The sequence below is a fragment of the Saccostrea cucullata genome, unplaced genomic scaffold (genome assembly GCF_032062105.1).
Source record: "Saccostrea cucullata isolate Sc308-1 unplaced genomic scaffold, CSIRO_AGI_Scuc_v1 ctg7307, whole genome shotgun sequence".
Classification (NCBI taxonomy): domain Eukaryota; kingdom Metazoa; phylum Mollusca; class Bivalvia; order Ostreida; family Ostreidae; genus Saccostrea; species Saccostrea cuccullata.
In genome coordinates, this window is record NW_026926568.1 from 1 (window position 1) to 21,682 (window position 21,682).

Genomic DNA, 21,682 nt, shown 5'->3' on the forward strand with positions numbered 1-21,682 from the left:
TTGTTTTAAATCTTTATTTAGTAGAGTAACCAAAGGATTGACCTAAACGAGTCCTTGGAAACAAAGACTCAATCTTTTTAAAGTAAGATAACACAATATGAAATAAAGCTGAATTTTGTGAGAAGTGTCCTCCTCATCTTTTAGCAAGTCAAAAAAATTATGGGGAGATTTTTTTATTATGTTTGGACCCCTCCTCCCAATCTACAGTACATTTTAATCAATATAAATCCTAAATTACTGCATATATAGCAATTCCCCCCCCCCTCCCCCCCCAAAATACAACAAACAATGATCAATGTACTGAAAATGAATGCAGTATTGACATCCATTGTCTATTTGTGTACTGGCCTTTACATGCAGAACTTGTAATACAATGAACAGTTGAGTTTTGGGATTTATTTTTATTTTACATACTGTATAAATGATACAAAGTTTAAGACCACCTTTTGACAATCATAAGTATTTTTGTAGTAGTTCTTCCAGTATTTTCTCTATTTGAATGATGTTCACATGCACTACTTGATGATCAGAAGTATTTCTGTAGCGGTTTTCACAGAAGTATTTCTGTAGCGGTTTTCACAGTGTTTCATCATTGACTGATGTTTGAGTGTATGATTTGATCATTAGAAGTATTTCTGTAGCGGTTCTCCCAGAGTCTTCTCCATTTGACTGATGACAGACTGACACATCTTTTCCACTTCTTCCTCCTCATCTAAAAATAAACAAACAATAAAATACAAAACAGGAATCTACTTCTTCAGATATATAGTGGGATAAAGAAACCCAAAGATAGATGAACAAAAGAAAATGTACACTATCCCATTCCAGACTGTTTGTTTGGGATATAGGGATATAAACCTGTAAGTTTAGACATTAAATTTAAACTTACCCTCCATGAGTTCTGCCAGGAATGGGATTGTTTCTGGTAGAAGAGGCATGTAGTCCTCAGAGAGTTTCTTATGGAACTCGTCCACTGCAATCAGAGCTGCGTACCTAACCTGTTATAGAGAAATAGTTTGTTAACTGCACTTTCAAGTTCAAGGATTTGGTTCAAAATAACCTCGAAAATCTAATGTATAAGAGATCAGTTCTACTGTTAAAACTTTGCAATTTGTTCCCTGAAACATAGCATCCCAATTTCTGCTTCTGCAATTTTTCCAATACCATTATATATATACACTGTATATATTATGTGTTTTAAAAGTAATTTTTTTCATAAAGAACAAACAGCTGTGAGTTCACATCCTATGGTTTACATAACAAGATGCCCATGGGCCTTATAGGTCACCTGAGCATTATGCAACAACTTTCCAATGATTGAATTTGATTCATGTTTTAAGCCAGATCCTATGGCATTCATAACTATACACTTAGCAGTTGCTTAGTTTGGTAACTTAATACCCATAGGCAGGGCAGAGGAACAAAAATGCATTTCAACTAATCAGTAGTATTCAGCAATAATCAGTAATGCCCCTACCACACATGAATCCAGACCCATAGGCCTAGATCCACACATTGCGAAATTTTTGAAAAGGCATCCTTGCTTTTCAAAAATATTTGATTAATACCAAGGAGCAGATTTCAAACAATTCATTCATTTTCAATCTATAAGTACAGCCCCCCTGCCTCTATGGTACCCCTGACCCTGGGGCTTTGACATTCACAATTCAGGAAGAATAGGGCCCTTGTTAATAACTATGTAGATAGTTTATCTGCTTAATACCCAGGAGCAGAGAAGAAAATTTTCTCATCATATCTATGCATTTAGTTAGTTTATTTAATACCTAGGAGCAGAGAAGAAGATTTTCAAAGAATTCATGTATTTTCACTATATAATCAATAGAGCCCCCCCCCCCCCAACACCAGAACCCCTGACCCTGGGGCCATTAAATTCAAAATTTTGGTAGAGGCATTCTTGCTCATCATAACTATGCACTTAGTTAGTCTATTGAATACCCAGGAGCAGAGAAGAAGATTTTCATAGAAATAATGCATTTTCACTATATACTTATTTAGCCCCACCCTAGCACTAGAACCCCTGACCCCAGGGCCATGAATTTCACAATTTTGGTAGAAGACTCAATGCTGATTACAATCATGGAAACAGTTTGACTGCTTGATGTCCAGGAGTAAAGGAGAAGATTTTTAAAGATTGCATTAATTTTAGTGGTTTTGGCCCCACCCCTCAGGCCCCAGGGGGGCAGGGATCATGAAATTCACAATTTTTGTTCCCCTTCACCCATAGATGCTTTGTGCCAAATTTGGTTGAAATTGGTCCAGTGGTTGCAGAGAAGAAGCTGAAAATGTACAAATGTTAACGCAAGACGACGGACGAAAACAGATAGCAATAGGTCACCAGAGTTTACTCAGGTGACCTAAAAAGAGTAGTCTGATGTAATAAAAAGTTTCTATTTGTGTTATTTACCGCTGATGATGAGTGTCGAGTCTTAAGCAGTATTTGGTAGTTCAGAGTTTTCCAAAGTGAATCGTCCTGGGTTGCGGCACCAAACTGTACGAGGCACGGAACAAGGTGCTCACTCACTCTCTCTTTGGATAAAGTTTCATCGTCATTGTCAACATTTTCCAGCTAAAAAATCAATTTATAACTTAAAGAATACTAAGGCTGAATTTTTTGTAAACATACAAGATTTTTTAACTTTTAAAAAATTTTGACAGAGACTTATTTTTGCTTACCTGGTCAACTAGAGGTTGTAGTAAAGTATCAAATCTCTCTTTGGTGACGAAGCCCTCGGTGTCATAAAGGAAACACTTGTACAGGCAGTCACAGATATAAACCAGTAACTTATGGGCCTTGTGTTTATCCAGATTACTGGAGTCAAAGTAGTCCTCACCTGTAAATGGGAGAGAACTCTACAGATATAAAACTCTACTGATATAAACCAGTAACTTATGGGCCTTGTGTTTACCCAGCTTACTGGAGTCAAAGTAGTCCTCACCTGTAAATGGGAGAGAACTTTACAGATATAAAACTCTACTGATATAAACCAGTAACTTATGGGCCCTGTGTTTACCCAGCTTACTGGAGTCAAAGTAGTCCTCACCTGTAAATGGGAGAGAACTTTACAGATATAAAACTCTACTGATATAAACCAGTAACTTATGGGCCTTGTGTTTACCCAGCTTACTGGAGTCAAAGTAGTCCTCACCTGTAAATGGGAGAGAACTTTACAGATATAAAAGAACTCTACTGATATAAACCAGTAACTCATGGGCCCTTTGTTTACCCAGCCTACTTTAATTAAAGAAGTCTTTACATGTAAAAATGAAGAAAAGTCTAAAGATATAAAACAGAACATTCTATGAGTTTATTAAAGGGACAAAACTCTAGAGAAAAAAAATTTACCCTTTTTTCTTTTCATGAACACAAAGTACTAAGAAAGTGTAAGAAAATAGGAATATAAATTGTTAATAAAATATTTTGAAATATTGACCTGTCAATTCTTTGTTGTTGTCTTTTAAAATCTGAGCTGCATGAACAATAATGTGTCCAGCAAATATAGTAAACAGACTCTGCATCTTCCCAGCCAGTCTGAAATGTCAATTTCAAAATGATTAACTCTGTGTCCCTTCCTTTCCCTTGAATCATTACAGATGAATATGTATCAAGTCCATCAAATAAAGGACCTAATGATAATTACAAATCTTAATGGACATAAATTTTACAAACCTGTCAGCCATTTTATAGAAGACAAGAATTCTGTGCTTCAATTCTTCTTCTCTTGTGGCCCAATCAAACATCTGAATTTACAGAATAAAATCAACTTGATTTAGAATTTCAAAGAAATTGTACTACATATTGATCAAGTGAAAGCAATAACATCTTGACCCACCTTGTAGAACATGGGCCTGAATGTGGCCTCTGACAGTTTCATCACCGTGGCAACAATGGCATCTATCACAGAATCTTCTATATCCTCCACTTCTCCCTGATATAAAACAGAAATATTACAGAAAAAATACATCCAGACAGGTGAGATAATAACCTGGTATTGTACATCCAGACAGGTGAGATAATTACCTGGTATTGTACATCCAGACAGGTGAGATGATTACCTGGTACTGTACCTGTACATCCTGACAAGTGAGATAATAACCTGGTATTGTGTCTGTACATCCAGACAGGTGAGATAATTACTTGGTACTGTGTCTGTACATCCAGAAAGGTGAGATAATTACCTAGTATTGTACCTGTACATCTAGATAGGTGAGATAATTACCTGGTTCTAACCTCAACATCCAGACAGGTGAGATAGTTAGCTGGTTCTGTACATATATATCCAGACAAGTGAGATAATTATCTGGTGCTTTACATCCAGACAGGTAAGATGATTAGTTGGTACTGTACCTTTACATCCAGGCAGGTGAGATAATCACCTAGTACTTTACCTGTACATCCAGACAGGTGAGATAATTACCTGATACTGAGCCTGCACATCCAGACAGGTGATATAATTACCTTTACTGTACATCCAGAAGGTGAGATAATTACCTTATACTGTGCTTGTACATCCAGACAGGTGAGATAGAATCCCTGTAGCTGCACTAGGTGACTGTTGAGGTCCTCCTTTTTCATGTGACTGACATGGTCTGTAAGCATGGTCATCATTGGCTGGATTCCCCTCTGTTTTAAAATAGAAAATAACAGTCATGGCATAGGTGACAACATAAATCTTACATTGTAAAATAGAATTACCCAGTGACCTACATACAAGTTTTCATTGTAAAATGACGTGTATATCTCAGCAGGAATTTACCATTTTCCTCTCAGTGTTTGACAATTTCTGTCACTGACTTACAGGATTGAGAGTAAAGAGTGTCATAGCAGTCAGGTAAAATCCCGAGAAGTACCCACTAAGACTAACTTACAGGATTGAGAGTAAAGAGTGTCATAGCAGTCAGGTAAAATCCCGAGAAGTACCCACTAAGACTAACTTACGGGATTGAGAGTCAGAAGTGTGTTATAGCAGTCAGGTAAAATCCCGAGGAGTACCCACTAAGACTAACTTACAGGATTGAGAGTCAGAAGTGTGTTATAGCAGTCAGGTAAAATCCCGAGGAGTACCCGAGGTGGCAGACTGGTGGCTATGGTGGTCCTGAAAAAGATTCAATTGAAGATTTGAAAATTTTTGTTTGATATTCTGAAAAAAAAAAAGAGTTTTAATCCCACCTTCTTTTTTTTGGAAAACACTTATTCTGAGTGTCATGAATTTAAGAAAATTTGTCAGTGGATCCAATTGGCACATGCTTGAAAGCACCTTGTTTTAGAAAAAAGAGGAATAAAACATATGTACAATATAAACCAATGAGTCTATTGTATTACATAATGTAGTAATATTTGGAGATTTTTCTAAAACCATCAGGCTCTGATATTTGTTTTTTCTTGGTCCCACTGAGTTTGGGATAACAAGGTTTTACTCTACTTGTTTTACATACCTAATGGCTTTGAGTCTCTGTTGTATGGTAGCTTTCTGTAAGACTTCTGTCTGCTGTCCAGAGAGAGAACAGATCTAACAAAGCAAAAGGCTTCCTTTAACATTCTCTACTGATTTACATGTATATCATGGTGCACTTTTGAAATTAACAATGACAAGGCAATGATATCTTGTCATTACTTTCATATAGTTGATTATAAATGACAGGCGATGAAATGATTACCTGTGTAACAATATCTTGTAGATAAGGACTGAGAAACAAACACAAGTTCTCCATCACTCGCAAAACAGCTGTTATGACACTAAGCAGGAAAAGCTCATTCCTGACCAAACAGAAAAAAAATTCAATGGTTAAAGGACTGCTAGTTACAGTCAAGTGAAAGGTAGTTAAGAAATTTGTCATATTCCATATGAAATGGAACTCACACATGCTAGATCTTACCCGTCCAGGAGATGTCTGTCTTTGAGACAGGAGATGACTTTTGGCATGAACGTTGACAGATGAGCAATGACGTGGGCCTTCAGTGTACTACAGACCTCAGAGATACACAACAGAGCACTGGCCTGGAGAGACTGGTTCACCCCCTCACAACAGAAAATCTCCACAGCCATATTCAGCACCTGTAACAGATTACCCAGGTATGTCAGTCAGGGGATGCGGGGACAGGTTAACATCAAACAGATATTTTTTTTTACCAAAATTCACCTTTAAAGGTTATCTTAATGCCGAATCTCTATTTTATGTAATGAAGTAACATAATTAATAGATTTACCTTTATAAACATCTGAGGATGGTCAGCGATATTTTTACACTGTATTGAGGCTGTATATGTATTGCAATATTTTACACATTTAACTCAGCTGATTTGTATAGAGCTGTCTGTATATGTAGGTCATCTCTGATAAGTTTTTCTGCCACACACACTTTTAAAAGTTTGTCCACAACTCCAAGTAAACTCATCTGTTATATAATAAATCACTTTATAAATGACAAAATTTCTTTTATTTATATCTATTACAATCCTTCTACACAGTAACTTGAGGCTGTATATAGATTTACCTTTATAAACATCTGAGGATGGTCAGCTCCAATCCTTCTACACAGTAACTTGAGGCTGTATAGAGCTGTCTGTTTAGTGGTCATCTCTGTTTTTTCTGCCACACACACTTTTAAAAGTTTGTCCACAACTCCAAGTAAACTCATCTCCTACAATAAATCAGTTTATTAATGAATTTATTTCTGTTATCTAAAAATTGCAGTCATAACCAATTTTTTATGAGGTTTGAAAAACCCAAACAAGTTACATACAAGTGGTTTCAATGATAGTAAATTTAAAGACCAGACTGCCATATGTGTCATATGGATTTATCCATTACCTCAGAGTGTTCCTTCTGCAGTAGGTAGTTGTTGAGGAGCTCCATGGATTTCCTCTGGATGTTGGGGATAGAGTGATCCATCAGTTCCTTTATTACCCTCAGTAACATTTTCTCCGGTAGTAAACCAACCACCTGTAGAACAAAGATGATAAAGAAATACCCAGTCACTATCCAGACAATCCGACTCAAAAAATAAGAAGTTGATTACACAGTTACCTCAATTTTTTTGTCAGATAGGAGGTTAAAAATATTGATTGAAATACAGCTTTAAAACATTATGACAGATGACAAACCAACTCAAATGAAATAAATTGAAGAAGGTGGAAGCCTGACCTTGTCTAGAAGGTCGTACATCTTGTGGGTCAGGGCTCGGTAGAACTTGGCCAGGGTCTGGTCTTCTAACTTCAGCTCCATCAGACTACAGATGTAGGTCAGGATGGTCTGGATCAAGTGATGGAAGCCCGAGGTTATCTCCCCCTCCTCACAGGCTGACAACTAAAACACAAGGAAAAAGAGCACTGGTCAGCAGGGAACAGATATTACCCATGATCCTTCACAGAAGGAATGTGGTGGTCTCATTGGTTGTACAGAACTATTAATCACTTTTTTCTTTGTTTATGTGAGGGAGGGGGAGATATACAGTGCAATGCACTTTTGGTGAAATATGAGTCAAAGAGCACAACTTAAAATCTGAATATAAACTGTGAAGTTATCTAACTAGTCAGGTTTTCAGATTGATTTGGTCAATTTTTTTAAAAGATTTTTTTTTGCATTTAAGTTTTTGAAATCTTTAAATTAAAGTTTAAAAACAAAACAAAGTTTGTCAATTTTGAAAATATTCAGCTTTATATTACTTGCATAACAATACTACACATTTTCCATCAGAACTGTGGACTTACCTCTAATTTTTCTACTGTTGTTGGTCGTGTTATTTCCTGAGTCATTTTCAGAAGGACACACCTCCACAGGAAGTTGTCTCCTCCCACGATCTCCACCAGTCTGGTAAACAGCATCAGACGGCGATGCTCAGGAATGTGACAGTAGGCGTCCACAAACACCTGCATCACCATGGTGATGACCTCCTCCTTATTATGACCTCCAGCATGGGCCTCCCGCTTCTCACAGGCCTGGTTAGAGAAATAATTTTAATACATGTACATTGATACTGGGAAAATTAAAATATCAAAAAGTTCAGAAAATAGAACTCTGTACTTTCAAAGGTTTTGATAATCCCAGAGGAAAATTAAGTCAATTGAAAAAACAATGAATCCAAGCATGAAGAATGAAAATAATACATGTATCACTAAAGTTAATGTTACCGTAACTAAGGCTGGCACCACTGTCTCCAGGATACGGTTAATGACGTGGAAACTGTACTGGTCGTCATGACGCATGATGTTAGCTCCCATGAAGGTGAACACTGACATCACCTTGTGCAGAAGATCCTCCTGAAAATAAATAAAAATAAGCTGAATTTTCGAAAATACCAAAACATTTACTTTATATCAATATAGCAATTTTATTGAGCTGATATGAATTTTAACTGGATTAAACCTACTGGGAATATTTTGGAGGCAGTTGTCAGAAGAAGCAGAGCTTTATGGTGGGTCTGGGGATTACTTGATGTCCTAATGGCATTCACAATCAGGTCAATGTTAAAGGACGTCTCCTTCTTCAAATCTGTACAAGACAAAAGGTTTATCAACAAGTCTGAGAATCACTAGCAGAACAAACAACTGAGTATAAAGAACCTGTACAGAAGGGTCACCTGGTATCAGATCATGGTTGATGGCTTTCTGACACACTTCATCCACCACAGACAACAGGAGCTGTTTAATGTATTCAGCTGAGGAATGCTGGTCTGAATTCAACACCCTGCAAAAATCCGATAAATCCATATAATAAAGTGTATCCATCAACCAATGTACATCATATATGTTAACAATTATGATTTATTTGTAAAATTCCTTTATTTCTCCTATGAACAATACACTTACTCAGAAAGTATTTTAAATAGAGTTGGCAGCAGTTGGAGATAGTTGCTAATTTTCTTCTTGTTTTGAATTGTCTCCAAGACAACCACCACTCGTTGCCATGGCAATTGTTCAAAAACATCTTCCTCTTCTTTATGAACATCAGACTTCCTAAAATAAAAAAATAATTGGACATTTTATTTTACCGCTTTGAAAACAGAAGATTTTCAGAACTTTTTAATCAATAATTTCCTTGAGGAATTGAGTGCATCCTACCTGTGTTTTTTCCGTTCCTTGACGGTGGAAGCTGAGGGTGACGTTTGAAGACATTTGTTCAGTTCCTCTACAATATGGCTGCTCTCCAGCGTCAACTGTCAACAGAGGATTAATCATTTAACTTTGTTGTATTAGATAAAGGACATCATTCAAATTACTGTTAGCCAGAATTACTGTATGCTGTATAATTCAGCATCACTTACATGTTTGAGTGTCTTCAACATGCTGTATAATTCAGCATTACTTACATTTTCTTCAATATGCTGTATAATTCAGCATTACTTACATTTGTCTTCGATATGCTGTATACTGTAAATGTATTACATTTGGCATGTACGATATTTGGCAGAAATTCAATTTTGAACAAGTTAGCATAGATTTGACTTAGTGCTGTCTGAATTTGCTAGTTATAAAGGTTAATATACAAGACATATAGTGATGTACTTGAATTAGCGGACTCTGCTTTCCGCCAAAATCGCTAAAAAGAATACACTGCTAAATGTAATACATTTACAGTAATTCAGCATTACTTACATGTTTGAGTGTCTTCCTGATCACTTTGACTGTACCCGGGTCTGGGGCCTTCACCCAGACATCAAACAAACACGACAGGATCTGCTGCTGGGTGTCCGGGGTGAGCTTGTTATAAAAGTCTCCAGTCACCTAGATAAATAAAATCATTTTTTAGTTTAATTTGGAGTAATTCATGATAGAATTGTTCTGACTGTTTTCTCAACAGATTACAGAAATTACACCTTTCACAAACAGAAATTTTTGGACATACATGTTTCTGCTGATATACTAGAAATTCAGTTATAAATTGATTAATTAATTGATTGATTAATTAAAGCCTACAAAGCAGTAATATCATTTGTATGACCTGTGAGATCATATTTTCTTGTATCCCTTTGACTGGGCTAGCTAACATCTCCAGGACTAAGTTCAGAGCCTCAGGGTGGGAGTCCAGCGTGGAACAGGTGTCAGGGGTGAACCGCTGAATCAGGCACCCACAGGACTCTACAGCCAGGACCGGGGGACTGTCACCGTGACAGGTAGACAACAGGGACCTCAAGGTTGGTAAAAGGTCACACAGGAAACTCTACAATACATACAGGAGTAGGGGAGAAGTCATTCAAAAGTATCAAGTTGCATTTACTGTAGGTCACTTAATTTTCGAGACACCTTATTTTCGCGAGATAGTCATTGACTCTTTATAAGCGAGACAAAAATTTCACGAATTGTGGTCATTGCTCTATGTAATCTTAAGGAATTCTATTGTACGCGAGAATGAAATTTTCGCGAGCATATCGTCTCGCGTAATTACGCGAAAATAAAGTTCTCGCTAATAAAACGTGATTTACAGTATATCTGAAGGAATGTAGATACAAGTATGAGGAGCATCTCCAAAGCGCCATCACAGAAATTGTACAATATAAATAACCCGACATTATACAGAAGATCTAAGAGAACACTGACTTTGTTGTTGTGTAGCGCTGTGATCTGCAGTAGACTGTTCCTGACGTAGTGAGGCGTGTCCGAGTTCTGTACGACGTCCACAATCACTCCCCCCAGGCTGCTGTCCGCCTTCCTACCAGACTGAGATCTCCTCTTACCCTTCCTTGGTTCACTGTCCAGGACAGAACCCACGGCCTGGAGACAAAGAAATTCATAAAACTCAGACAAATTCTTACAAAGAAAATCTTTTTTCTATACCATACATGTGTTCAGAACTTTTAATTCTGAGGGTAGTGTCAAATTTGTTACATACATGTAATTACATTAATATCTTATATCTAAGCAGTTCTTGTATGGCTGGGGATGATTAGGTGCGTTGTCTTAGAGAAATATCTTATGCCTGTAGGGCCTGGATAGCTCACCTGCATTAGATAGCCCTGGTCGGCGTCTATCTCCACCTCACACTGCAGGATGTGGTTCACTAGCGTTGCCAAAGCTCCGCGACCAAGGTTACCTTTACCAGTGAGAAACTTTAAACACTCTATTGATGTCTGGCGAATTCCAACAAATGGACTGGTCAAGGCCAACACCAGATTTATAATCACTAAAATATAACAAGTAAATTTATTTTTAAATGAATAAAAAATGTGTAAGAGTGTTTTTTTTAAATTCCAAATATACATGTATATCCTTTCAATACACACCAGTATCTGTAATCTTCATAGTTTCACTTTGTTGCAGAAGCTGTTTTCCAATCAGCAGAGCTTGAATCTGTAGACTGGTCTTAACCCCTGACCTTTCACTGAGGTCATTACAATGCTGTGTCCACAAAAGTCCAAGGAATTTCAGTTTGTCATTACTGTCAGGGAAATGCTGAAAATCAGACACTAGGTATAAATATACACAGCTAATTACATTGGGTCTCTCTTTTTTAGTGTTTTACTTTAGCCACTGTATTTATTAAATGATTAGAATATTGTTTGAAAAAAAAAGAACTAGTGCTGCTGTTGATGCTAGGGTACCTGTAGGAACTGGATGACCAGCTTTCTGTAAGCTTGTCTACAGGGGGAGTTACCTGTAAGAACTGGATGACCAGCTTTCTGTAGGCTTGTCTACAAGGGGAGCTATTGGAGAGAAGAAGGAGGTAATCAAACAGCCTCACAGACAAGATCAGAGATTCATCATCAAAGTCCCAAAACTCAGCATCTATAAGAAAATTTATTTTAATAACCTACATGTTCAACAATAAAACCAAAAATATAAATGTAGTAAATATATAATTTATCAGTTGATAAACAAAATATGGTGAATAATTTTGTCTAGTCTTAAACACTTACCAATTTTGACTGAAGGGACCAGTTTTATTAAGTTGGAAAGCAGATAAAGGCTTATGGAGTTTCCCTGTATTTGACTGGCCACTAGAGATTGACAAGTGTCTGTTACCATGGTGATGACCTCCTCCCAGTCTACTCTTGGCTGACCTTGAGGTCGTAGCTGGTGAAGAAGTTTGAGCTGTTTACCACACCACTGGAGCTGGTTTTTCTGTTCAGACATCAGAGGGATGATAGCGTTGAGGAACAGAGCCAGATGACATCTGTAGCGAGCGCTGTCACCCCTCTCCTCTAACTCAGAGAGAAAATCATCGCAGTCTGGCATCTTAATCACCGCAGCAGCTAACCACTCCGTCACCTCTACAGAAAGCTCTGCCACATCCCCCGCTGACTGTTTCTTCTTGCCCACTGCCTTCTTCTTCAACTTTTGAGCTACTGACTTGACCATGAGGTTACTTTTGGCAAGAACTGTGTCACAAAGATCTTTCAAAAAGTCCATATCATCAGAAGTGCAGAGCAGTAGTCGTGGAAACAGCTGAAGAATGACAGAGGACTGAAGAGTTGGATCACAGCTACAGAGAACCTGGAGGGCCTTTGTCCCGATGTCTGACCAGGGCTGACATCTCAGGACAATGTTACCCAGCAAATGACAAAGTCGAGTATTATCACTCAACATGCTCCACAGGGACTGAAAGCAGAAAATTTATCAGTTAATACCATGATAATTACTGTCAACAAAGAGCTTTCCATGAAACTTAAGTTAAAGGGGAGGAGGAAGAAGAAAGGGTGGGCGTTTAATTGTATTACATTTTTCTAGTCAATAAGTTTCAGTGGAAGACAATTTTACCAAGGAAATACATGCATGTTCACTGTGAATTCACAACTAGTACATATATTTAAATTTTAAAGAAAATGAACACATATGTAGTAATATTGGCTTTAACTGACCTGCCCTGCTTCAAGAACTGCTTCCACAACTTCCAGTGAGTCGTCAGCAAGTCTGGCTGATAACGTCTCTGATATATAGTCACTGTCACACTAAAAGGGACAAAAAAAAAACCTTAAAAAATCCTTTACTCTATGTGGCTCTTTTCTTTGCCAGATTTAGTACAAACACATTTTCAAATACACTGTCTATAAATTCCTTAAACATTCTAATGAGACCACAAACATAAATTTAAAGATTAAATACTAACCTGGTGCATGTACATAAAGAAATTCACATTGTTAAGAACCTTCAGATGAATGCTATGGTATTAAATGTTCTACTGATTAAATACTTTTGTATATCTAGTATTCCGTTTTATTTCTATACTATGCAGAGTAATCTGCCTTACTTTATCTGTGTTTTTCAGTAGATATTGTACCGCGCCGACTCGGATGGACGGCGTTCTATGGTTAATGGACAGAGAGAGCGTGCCGTCCATGTCAGACAGGTGCTGGTGTCTCAGAGAGAGGACGGAGAGATTCAGGAAATCCTGGATCATCTTCTTCACTCTCTCATCCTCCTCGTCTTCTAGTAAACTCTGCACAGCCCTGTCTAGTGAGACAGGGTACCTGTTAAAAATAAACCCAAAATTAAACCCCACACAAAAATGAGTGATTTCACAGTATCAGTGTTTTAGATAATAAAGTTTAACTGTAATTACTTCTCACACAAAAATAACTATTTCCTGTCAGTGTTTTCCAGAAGTTGCACAGTCTTTTTGTGTTTGCTACTCAGCTCCTCCAAACCTTCATCATCAATAATGTTATTGGCACAGAGAAGATAATTCTCCATGACTTCCCTACAAAAAAAAATGAGAATAGTTGAGGAACAAAATTTTAATGACCATTTACTTTCTCTGCATCACAGGTGTTAAATTCCTTACATTTTTAGCTCACCTGAGCTGAAAGCTCAAGTGAGCTTTTCTGATCACATTTTGTCCCCCGTCTGTATTTTTTTTAAATCTGTCTGTCCGTCAATGTTTCTATAAACTTTTTACATTTTTGAAGAAAACTTATGATGAATACCACTGATACAAAATTTTAACCAAACTTGCCACAAAGTATCCTTGGGTGAAGGGGATTCAGATTTATTCAAATGAAGGGCCACGCCCTCATTCAAGGGGAGATAATTGGAAATTTATGAAAATTTGGTGGCATATTTAAAAAATCTTCTTCTCAAGAACCACTGTGCCAGGAAAGCTGTCTGGGGAAAATTTCAGGTATTGTAGATTCGATCATGACCCCCGGGGCAAGTAGGGCTGGCCCGAAAAAAAAATTTCAATGCTCAAACAAAATGGCCGACCAAAGTTTGGCTTCTCCAGAGTTAATTCTCCAATTTAAAGGGACGTTAAATTAGGGATGTCAAATCGGTCAATTTTTAATATTCGGTTACTCAGACGTTTTTCCGATCGAGTACCCGGGTACTCGGTAAAAGTCGAAATAAATATGAAGTTAATTGATAACTGTAAAAAAAATTGTAAACTCTTGTAGAAATAAAACCACATGGTCTGATGGGAGGTTTACCTGTAAATGTGTTGTAACAATTATGACCACTTTGTGCCCGACGGAGTTTAATCTAACATTTTTATTTAGTTCAATTTATTTATCTAATAAATAAAATCATAAATGGTTTACAGTGGTTTTGTTTAAAAATATATAATCTGTTCCCTAATTGTAATGTAACTCTTTGATACGTTTGACGTCCGTGATAAGTTGTCAGAGCTACATGTATAGTATCAACTTGATGACAGAGCGGATTTACGATCTTCGTACACTTTTCGATCCTAGATTTCAGAAAATTACAAGACGGTATGTTGTAGTTTGGTGCAATGATGGACATAAGATTTTCAAAGCCTTTGCATTCATGCAACCATTTGCATTAATTGGCACGTGAAATAAAGCATCCATATCTGAAAAACAAATCGCACGTGCAAGTTCGTAACTGTCTCTTTCATTTCAAGAATTAACGGCTTTGGAGGACAAAATTATCTAATTTATTTACAACGTACGTAGACCTTAAACGATGTTCAATGAAAACAAATAATTAGAGCAAACTTAACATAAGGGTAAAAGACAGGAATTGTTAGAAAAATAGTTATTCAGGTGCTTGGTCATTTAATTATAATATAAACACAATGAACAGGCATAACGGTATTTAGATGGCAAATTAACCATAATTACTGTATAAAAAACAATTGCAATGAACATTTTACGTTTCAAAATCGATGTTTTAATGCATTAATAAATAAGCTTATAAATATTTAAAAATATACATCCGAGTAACCGAGCACATTGTCCGATTTTATGTATTCGTATCAAATTGCAATGACAGATCGATGTATTTAATCCATTAATAAATAAGCAAATATATATAAAATTATTTAAAAATCTACTTCTCAAGACCGAGTACCGATTTTAGTTTGGAAGCGGAATGATGGTATGTTGATTCAATTTTGTTTTAAATATCATAGGAAAATAGCTTTATAATGGCACTAAAATGAAAAGTCCATAGAAATATATCATTCTTTTAAAATATCAAGAATTGAAGCCATATTTCGTCAGAGATGGAATCATTTAAGGTAGTGTAGAATTCAATTTTGTTCAAATCATGATTTACGGGGGTAGGGCGGGGCCAAAATGGCCAATCAAAGTTTTACATAAAATATATAGACGAAAATTCAATAAAAAAAAACAAATAATATTTAAAATAGGAAGCATGCATTAAAGTCAAAGCTTGTTATGAAAGAAAAAAATTTGATTATAAAGGTTTAGGGCAAAAGCCTAAAGAATAAATGGTTGGGGATTGACAATCCAGGTAAGTTTTTAAAGGTATATAGTTCAACTGTAATTACATTCTTTAAAAATACCTGTCTTCCAAGAAGTTGCAAGTCCGATACTACTTTTGGATTTAAACTTTACAGAGAAAAAGCCATTTCCCTACAAAAAAAAGTTTTTCTACCCTTGGTGCTCAGGTGAGCGATGTGGCCCATGGGCCTCTTGTTACTGCTGCTCTGATATTTGAAGGTTTTTAATATAAATATCAAAATAAACAATGACATATACTTGAATTAATAGAAAGCATCTTCTTAATTGTATCATCCAGTTATCAAAATTTAAGCTCAGGTCAGATACTTACTTTGTGAGTTGGTCGGCAACACTCTCACTGAGTGGCACACTAGACAGGAAGTCATTGAGGATACTCAGATATTGGGGGGTGCTCCAGATCGCCTCTGAGTCACTGCTCTCACTGGCACTCATGTCAGAGTCCTGCTGGACAGCCATAACGACAAGTCTCTCCAAAAAGGCCAGGGTCAGTCCATCACAACAACCCTCAGACGTCAGAGTTTTCAGGCTCTCTATCAACCCTGGCTGTCGACAGATGTGCTTGAAAGATCTGAAAACAGTGTACAAAGAATCCATCATTAAATAATTAAAATGTTGCATTCAAAGTCAAACAAAGCACCTTAATGTATGAAAACTTGTAAAAAAGATCATCCACATATTGCTCAGTGTAAATAAAACTACCTTGCTGGGAGACTTTTAATCTTCTGATGTTGAAAAATCAGTGCTGCACAAGTCATTGTTTCTCGTTCAAGTTTCAAGATTGACCTCTTTAGAAAAAAAAATTGAAATATTGAAACAAATGTGCAACTAAATCAAATTTTTATTCTTCGTCCACAAACAATTCATAAAACATCACAGTAAATTCAATTACAATAAATCTACCAAGTCTGGTCTAACCTTGAAGAGAGCGGAGAGCAGGGATTTTAACAAGTCCTGTTGTAGACTGCTTTTGAAGACTAGCTGAGCCAGTATCATGTAGGTAGCAGCTCTGTACTGCGCGACCTTTGACTTCAGACCCCGGCTAAGGTGGGGGAGCAGGGAGGACACCAGATTCTCTGTGGCACCACCAAACTCCAGCACCCCCACCACCATGGACATGTAGAAGGAGAAGATAACTCTAAACTTGTCTTCTTCATCTCTCTTTAATGTTCCCTGTATTAAAGCCGTATATATATATCGGGCAAAATTCACTAATATAAAAAATCATTTATGGCCTTCAAAAAAAATGTTGTAAAAATTTCCAGTGATTGGTCATGGAATACTTTTGGATTAAGTCACGGCGCAGCAAAATCTTCGACGTCACAAGCATTATAAAAAATACTTTTTCTTTACCCTTGGTGCTCAACATTTTCCCTTGAGTACCTTCTAGTTTGAACCTTATTTTTAAACATCAAAACACCATTTCTTGTCAAGCTTAAAATCTATTAAAAAGTAAAAAATTTTCTTTTTTTGTCCCCCGCTTGAAAAGTGGGGGATATTAATTTGGGTTTGTCCGCCCGCTCTCACGTTAATGGTTAAGTGCAGTTTCTGTGCCCATTTAAGATTTTGTGATCTTTTGTTTTATGTGATCACATACAAATTTGATTTTTTTTTTAGCAGAAAAGTGTTATGTGACTTAAAAAATCATTCTAAAGGATCACTAAAAAAATACGGACAATATTGTGAGTTGACGTCCGTCAAAAAGTTTTGAATTTACTCCCGTACCCCATGTATCATGTTTTGGCCACATAAATTTTTTTGAAAAAGTCATAAATTTGTCAGGATACCTGCATTTGTGAGGGGTGCGTCCGTCTGTCCTCTTTCTGTCTGTCTGTAACGCTTTCGTTTCCACACTAGAGAACCCTTTGAGCTTTTGCAATGAAATTTAGCACAGCAACTCCCTATGGACTAACTGAAGCCATTGATTTTGACAAAAGGTCAAAGGTCAAGGTCTCTCCAAAAAGGCCAGGAGTGCAATGAAATTTTCATAACAACTCCCTGTGGCCTAGGGAAGACGTCTATTGATTTTTAAAAAAAAGGTCTCAAGGTCTAAATCAACCCTGTGTGTGTGTAACACAGATGTGCTTCAAGAAGATTTTGAGCTTAAACAATGTACAAAGAATCCACCTCTCTCATTCAAAGTGCCCCGCCCCGTTTGTTTATTAGTATTTATAGTATTACATGTGCTATTTTTCAAAGCATGCGGAGAGTTATTTCGCATAAAAAGGTTCTCACGGACTTAATGTTATTATAAATCTTTCAAAGCCTTTGCAAAGAACTGTTTAATAAAAAATCATCAAACACATAAAATTGCAATATCAGCATGTATATAAAACTTACCTTGCTGCAAGACTTTTAATCGTGGTCTGGATGTCTGAAAAATCAGTGCTGCACAAGTCATTGTTTCTTTTTCAATTTTCAAGATTGACAGCTCAGAAAAATTTATGAGGTTATAAAAAAAAGTGTGAAATATTGAAACAAATGAATGCAATCTAATCTTTATACGCATATTCATAAATGTATTTTATGCATCAGTATCGTCCACATTTAATAATTCTATAATTCAGTCAGGGGGGGATCCGACTTTTTAGAAATAAGCGGGGGACACGAATCTGAATTAGCTTTTTTTTTTTGTTTTAAGTGTAACCAAAAACTGCAGGTTTTCATGATATAGTGTGATACTGGTGACTCTCAATCACGTTCGTTACAGTCCGGATAAAGTTTTCGAAGATAATATTCTTCCCGTCCTCCCGTATAGCCTTTTTACAGAGGTCTAACGGTCTAAAATTTCAATTTGCTATTTGTGGACGAATGTCACGAATACACCAGTTTACTACATTCTTTATTATGCATATTTTGGATCTATGTTGGCGATATCTTGAGCATTACACATAATTTAACAAAAGTGTGGTGCGCCGTCAATTCAGGAGAAGTCATTTTCCCAGTCGTTTTCACGGGAATCGCATCAGAGAAAAATCACTATATTTCTGTTAGTACTTCAAATATCACGTCAGAAATCTAAATACATAATTATAGAACAATTTAAAGATGCATTTGAGAAAATTGTCGAAAAATATCTCGAATCATAAAATATTAATGAGTTAAATTTTGGATTCCGCATGCTATTGCTTCAAATTTTTTGTCGGGCTCCGTACCTCTCCATTAGCGATATCAACATACCAATAATTTTAGTAGACTTTATTTTTTTTAAAATACAGAAATTTTGTCTAAAATGTATTGGATACTTATTTCTGTGAAATTTTATAACTATATGACGTCTGTAAGAGTAAATAATGGCACAGTCCGCGTAATTTTTTAAGGGATTTCGTATTAACAGGCCTATTGTAAAATCATATGAGGCAGAATTTATTGAATCACTTCAACATGAGAAAAAAAAATTTGCTGGAATCTACATATTTAACTTGAAAAAACTGAGATCCACACAAAAATTCTCTTTCTGTTAAATCATTTTCATTTCATTAAATGTAATTATTTGATTATGACAACAATTAATATTTCAACTTTAAAATGACCCTTCTATCAAAAAAAAAGTGCTTAATATAAATTACCTTGATGGTTTTGTAGATTTTATCACACAAAAAGGAGAGGAATCCAATATTTGAATTACAGTGGTTGATCAAAGTTTGTCTCGGCAGGTGAACACCAGAGGACTAAAATAGAAAGGAAAGAACTACATGATGACATCATTTAAAAGCTTTACTTTACAACAATACACCAAAATCTATATAAGCTTGAACCCTATACTTGATATTCAATCACATAGAATTTGGAAAACAGCATTAAAAGAAGATTTCACCTGAATAGGAAGAAGCCAATCCCATTTTGTGGCTGTTTTGGATTTTAGTTTCAGAAGCTGTACAGCTCGTATAAATATCTTGCTTTCGTGAAATGGCAGGAGACACACCATGAAGGAATCAATATTATACACATCAATAATCTTTTTTTACAAAAAGTCAAATTATTTTTTATAATTATTACATGTACTTCAATTCTAAATCCCTTCACTGTGATTCATTTAATAATTATTGTATATATTTATTAATGGAAAATACATGTACTTTTAAAGAGATGATTCATTACTTGTAATTCTGAATGTTAATTAAGCTACATGCCTGTAAATTAACCACTCTAATGCTTTCTGTGCTGGCTTAAGCAGACAATATGGAGACAATTTCTGTAGGAATGATTCTATAGTTTCATCTATTTGTGCATTAACTTAGTGGTGTGAATGCTCCCTCTTGGAAGGACAGTTAATTCTGTTAAAATCTTTGGAACTCATCAAACACTGGATCAATGGCCTGTAACTCTGCTATCCCATTTGTACCTGAATAAAGTAAAATTCTCATCCTCACATCTGCTTAATCTATTCAGGATAATTAAAAATTTGGTAAAACAAATTTACTTGCAATAGTTAGATTTTTAAATACAGTGTATCATTATTTGCTTTTGTGTTTTATGAAAACGAATGTGAATATCCGCTTAAGAAGTGAGTATGGCAATCGTTTTATAAGTAAAATAACAAGTGATACCTACATCCCAGATATTTGGCCTCTACGTAGAAAACATTAACTGTACCGGTGTAACGATGAATAATGATTGACAACGTGTGTCGAATAAATGCCGGGGTGAATTCACGTCCACCCTTAATTGAACCTGGATCTTAAAATCATTTTAGATTGAATATAAGAAAATAATTTCAAGTACATGCGGAGATAGATATTTGTTCAGGATACGTACCCGTTAGGAATTTGTTGTACGTAATACGTTGTTACGAAAATCACTTAATAGGAAATGCATACTTTGCTAAATTAGGAATTGCATTCATATTTCTAACTTTTAAAATGAGATCAGGAAATAAAATATTATCGCAGAGATATCCTCCTCAGGGATTTTTTTTTAATCTGAGAAAAAGAAAAGTAAATTTGGCAATAGATACTTAATGATAATGTTTTACATTTTGTCTAATTCATACGAAAGCCCAGAAGGCTCATCTCTCTTTTCATCAATGAAATACGAAATTCGAAATTCGAGATTCGAAATTCGAGTTTGGATCAAGATCCAAATTAACCAATCAAAAGGCAGGGTAAACTTTGATTACTCCCCTTTATTATGTTTTACTATCAATATAATCGTTGAATATATTCATATGAAATGGGTCATTTGCTTAAATGATAATGCAAGAAAAAAAGATATATGTATTAAAACGAAATGAAAAGGAATTTTAGGTTACATTTTGGATAATATATATACATTCTTATTTTTCCTCATTAAACAAAACAATAGATACGTATATAGAATATTATATGGTCTTATCGTTGAATTGCGGAATTCTTCAGTTGACTTTTTTTTTAATAAGAACATTGATGAGGGAGAAAATTATTATTTATATGAAATATGTAAATGGGAGAATGACATTTGCCCCCCCCCCCCCCGAATAATTTTGCCGATATACATAATACTATTATTGAAAGCACAACTACCATATGTGTGCTAATTTTGTAAACTTTTAAAAACATCCGATGATTTTTTTGCTTTGTTTTTGGTTGTCAAGAAATTTTTGGTTGTTGAAAGGTAAAATGTGTGGCTGTGCCCCCCCCCCCCCCCCAATGATATGAGCATTATGGTTTTACTAGTATATTTGAGAGTTTGACCATAAACTATGAGTGAGAGACTAAAATATAAAAAATAACGCCACAGTTCTGCAGCTTAGCTAAAATCATTTACTATTTGATATAAAATAAATTCCAGTCTGTATTGTTCTATGATTTTTAATTAATTCAAGTTTCAAAGCCTTAGACCAAGATAATTAATTGAAAACTTAATTTTTATGTATTTCATGCAAAGAAACCTACAACATTTTTGTTTTTAGAAAAACGAAATAACGAAATAAGAATATCAACAACTTGATTAATAATGATGGCAAATATGTAAACTAACAACAAGAGATACATTTCAAGTTAGATAGAATGTTCTATCGTTAAAATGA

General features: G+C 35.7%; 1 protein-coding gene across 1 annotated transcript; it reads right to left on the minus strand.

The window, feature by feature from the left end:
* Window positions 1-402: 402 nt before the first annotated feature.
* Window positions 403-20,687, minus strand: LOC134272073 (HEAT repeat-containing protein 1-like). The gene is given in 42 exon segments (XM_062754308.1): window positions 403-712; window positions 890-998; window positions 2,426-2,587; window positions 2,695-2,852; window positions 2,937-2,957; window positions 3,102-3,167; window positions 3,453-3,550; window positions 3,689-3,759; window positions 3,852-3,947; window positions 4,511-4,642; window positions 5,030-5,114; window positions 5,455-5,528; window positions 5,677-5,776; window positions 5,896-6,074; window positions 6,514-6,660; window positions 6,831-6,962; window positions 7,164-7,325; window positions 7,730-7,957; window positions 8,150-8,278; window positions 8,389-8,510; window positions 8,599-8,705; window positions 8,828-8,974; window positions 9,080-9,174; window positions 9,614-9,742; window positions 9,960-10,178; window positions 10,556-10,729; window positions 10,957-11,138; window positions 11,239-11,407; window positions 11,610-11,740; window positions 11,872-12,553; window positions 12,814-12,903; window positions 13,203-13,422; window positions 13,536-13,652; window positions 15,989-16,246; window positions 16,378-16,463; window positions 16,594-16,848; window positions 19,245-19,346; window positions 19,493-19,633; window positions 19,805-19,912; window positions 19,914-20,020; window positions 20,230-20,355; window positions 20,669-20,687. Coding segments are annotated over 42 exon segments (6,024 nt in total). The 3' UTR covers window positions 403-623.
* Between the last annotated feature and the right edge of the window lie 995 nt (window positions 20,688-21,682).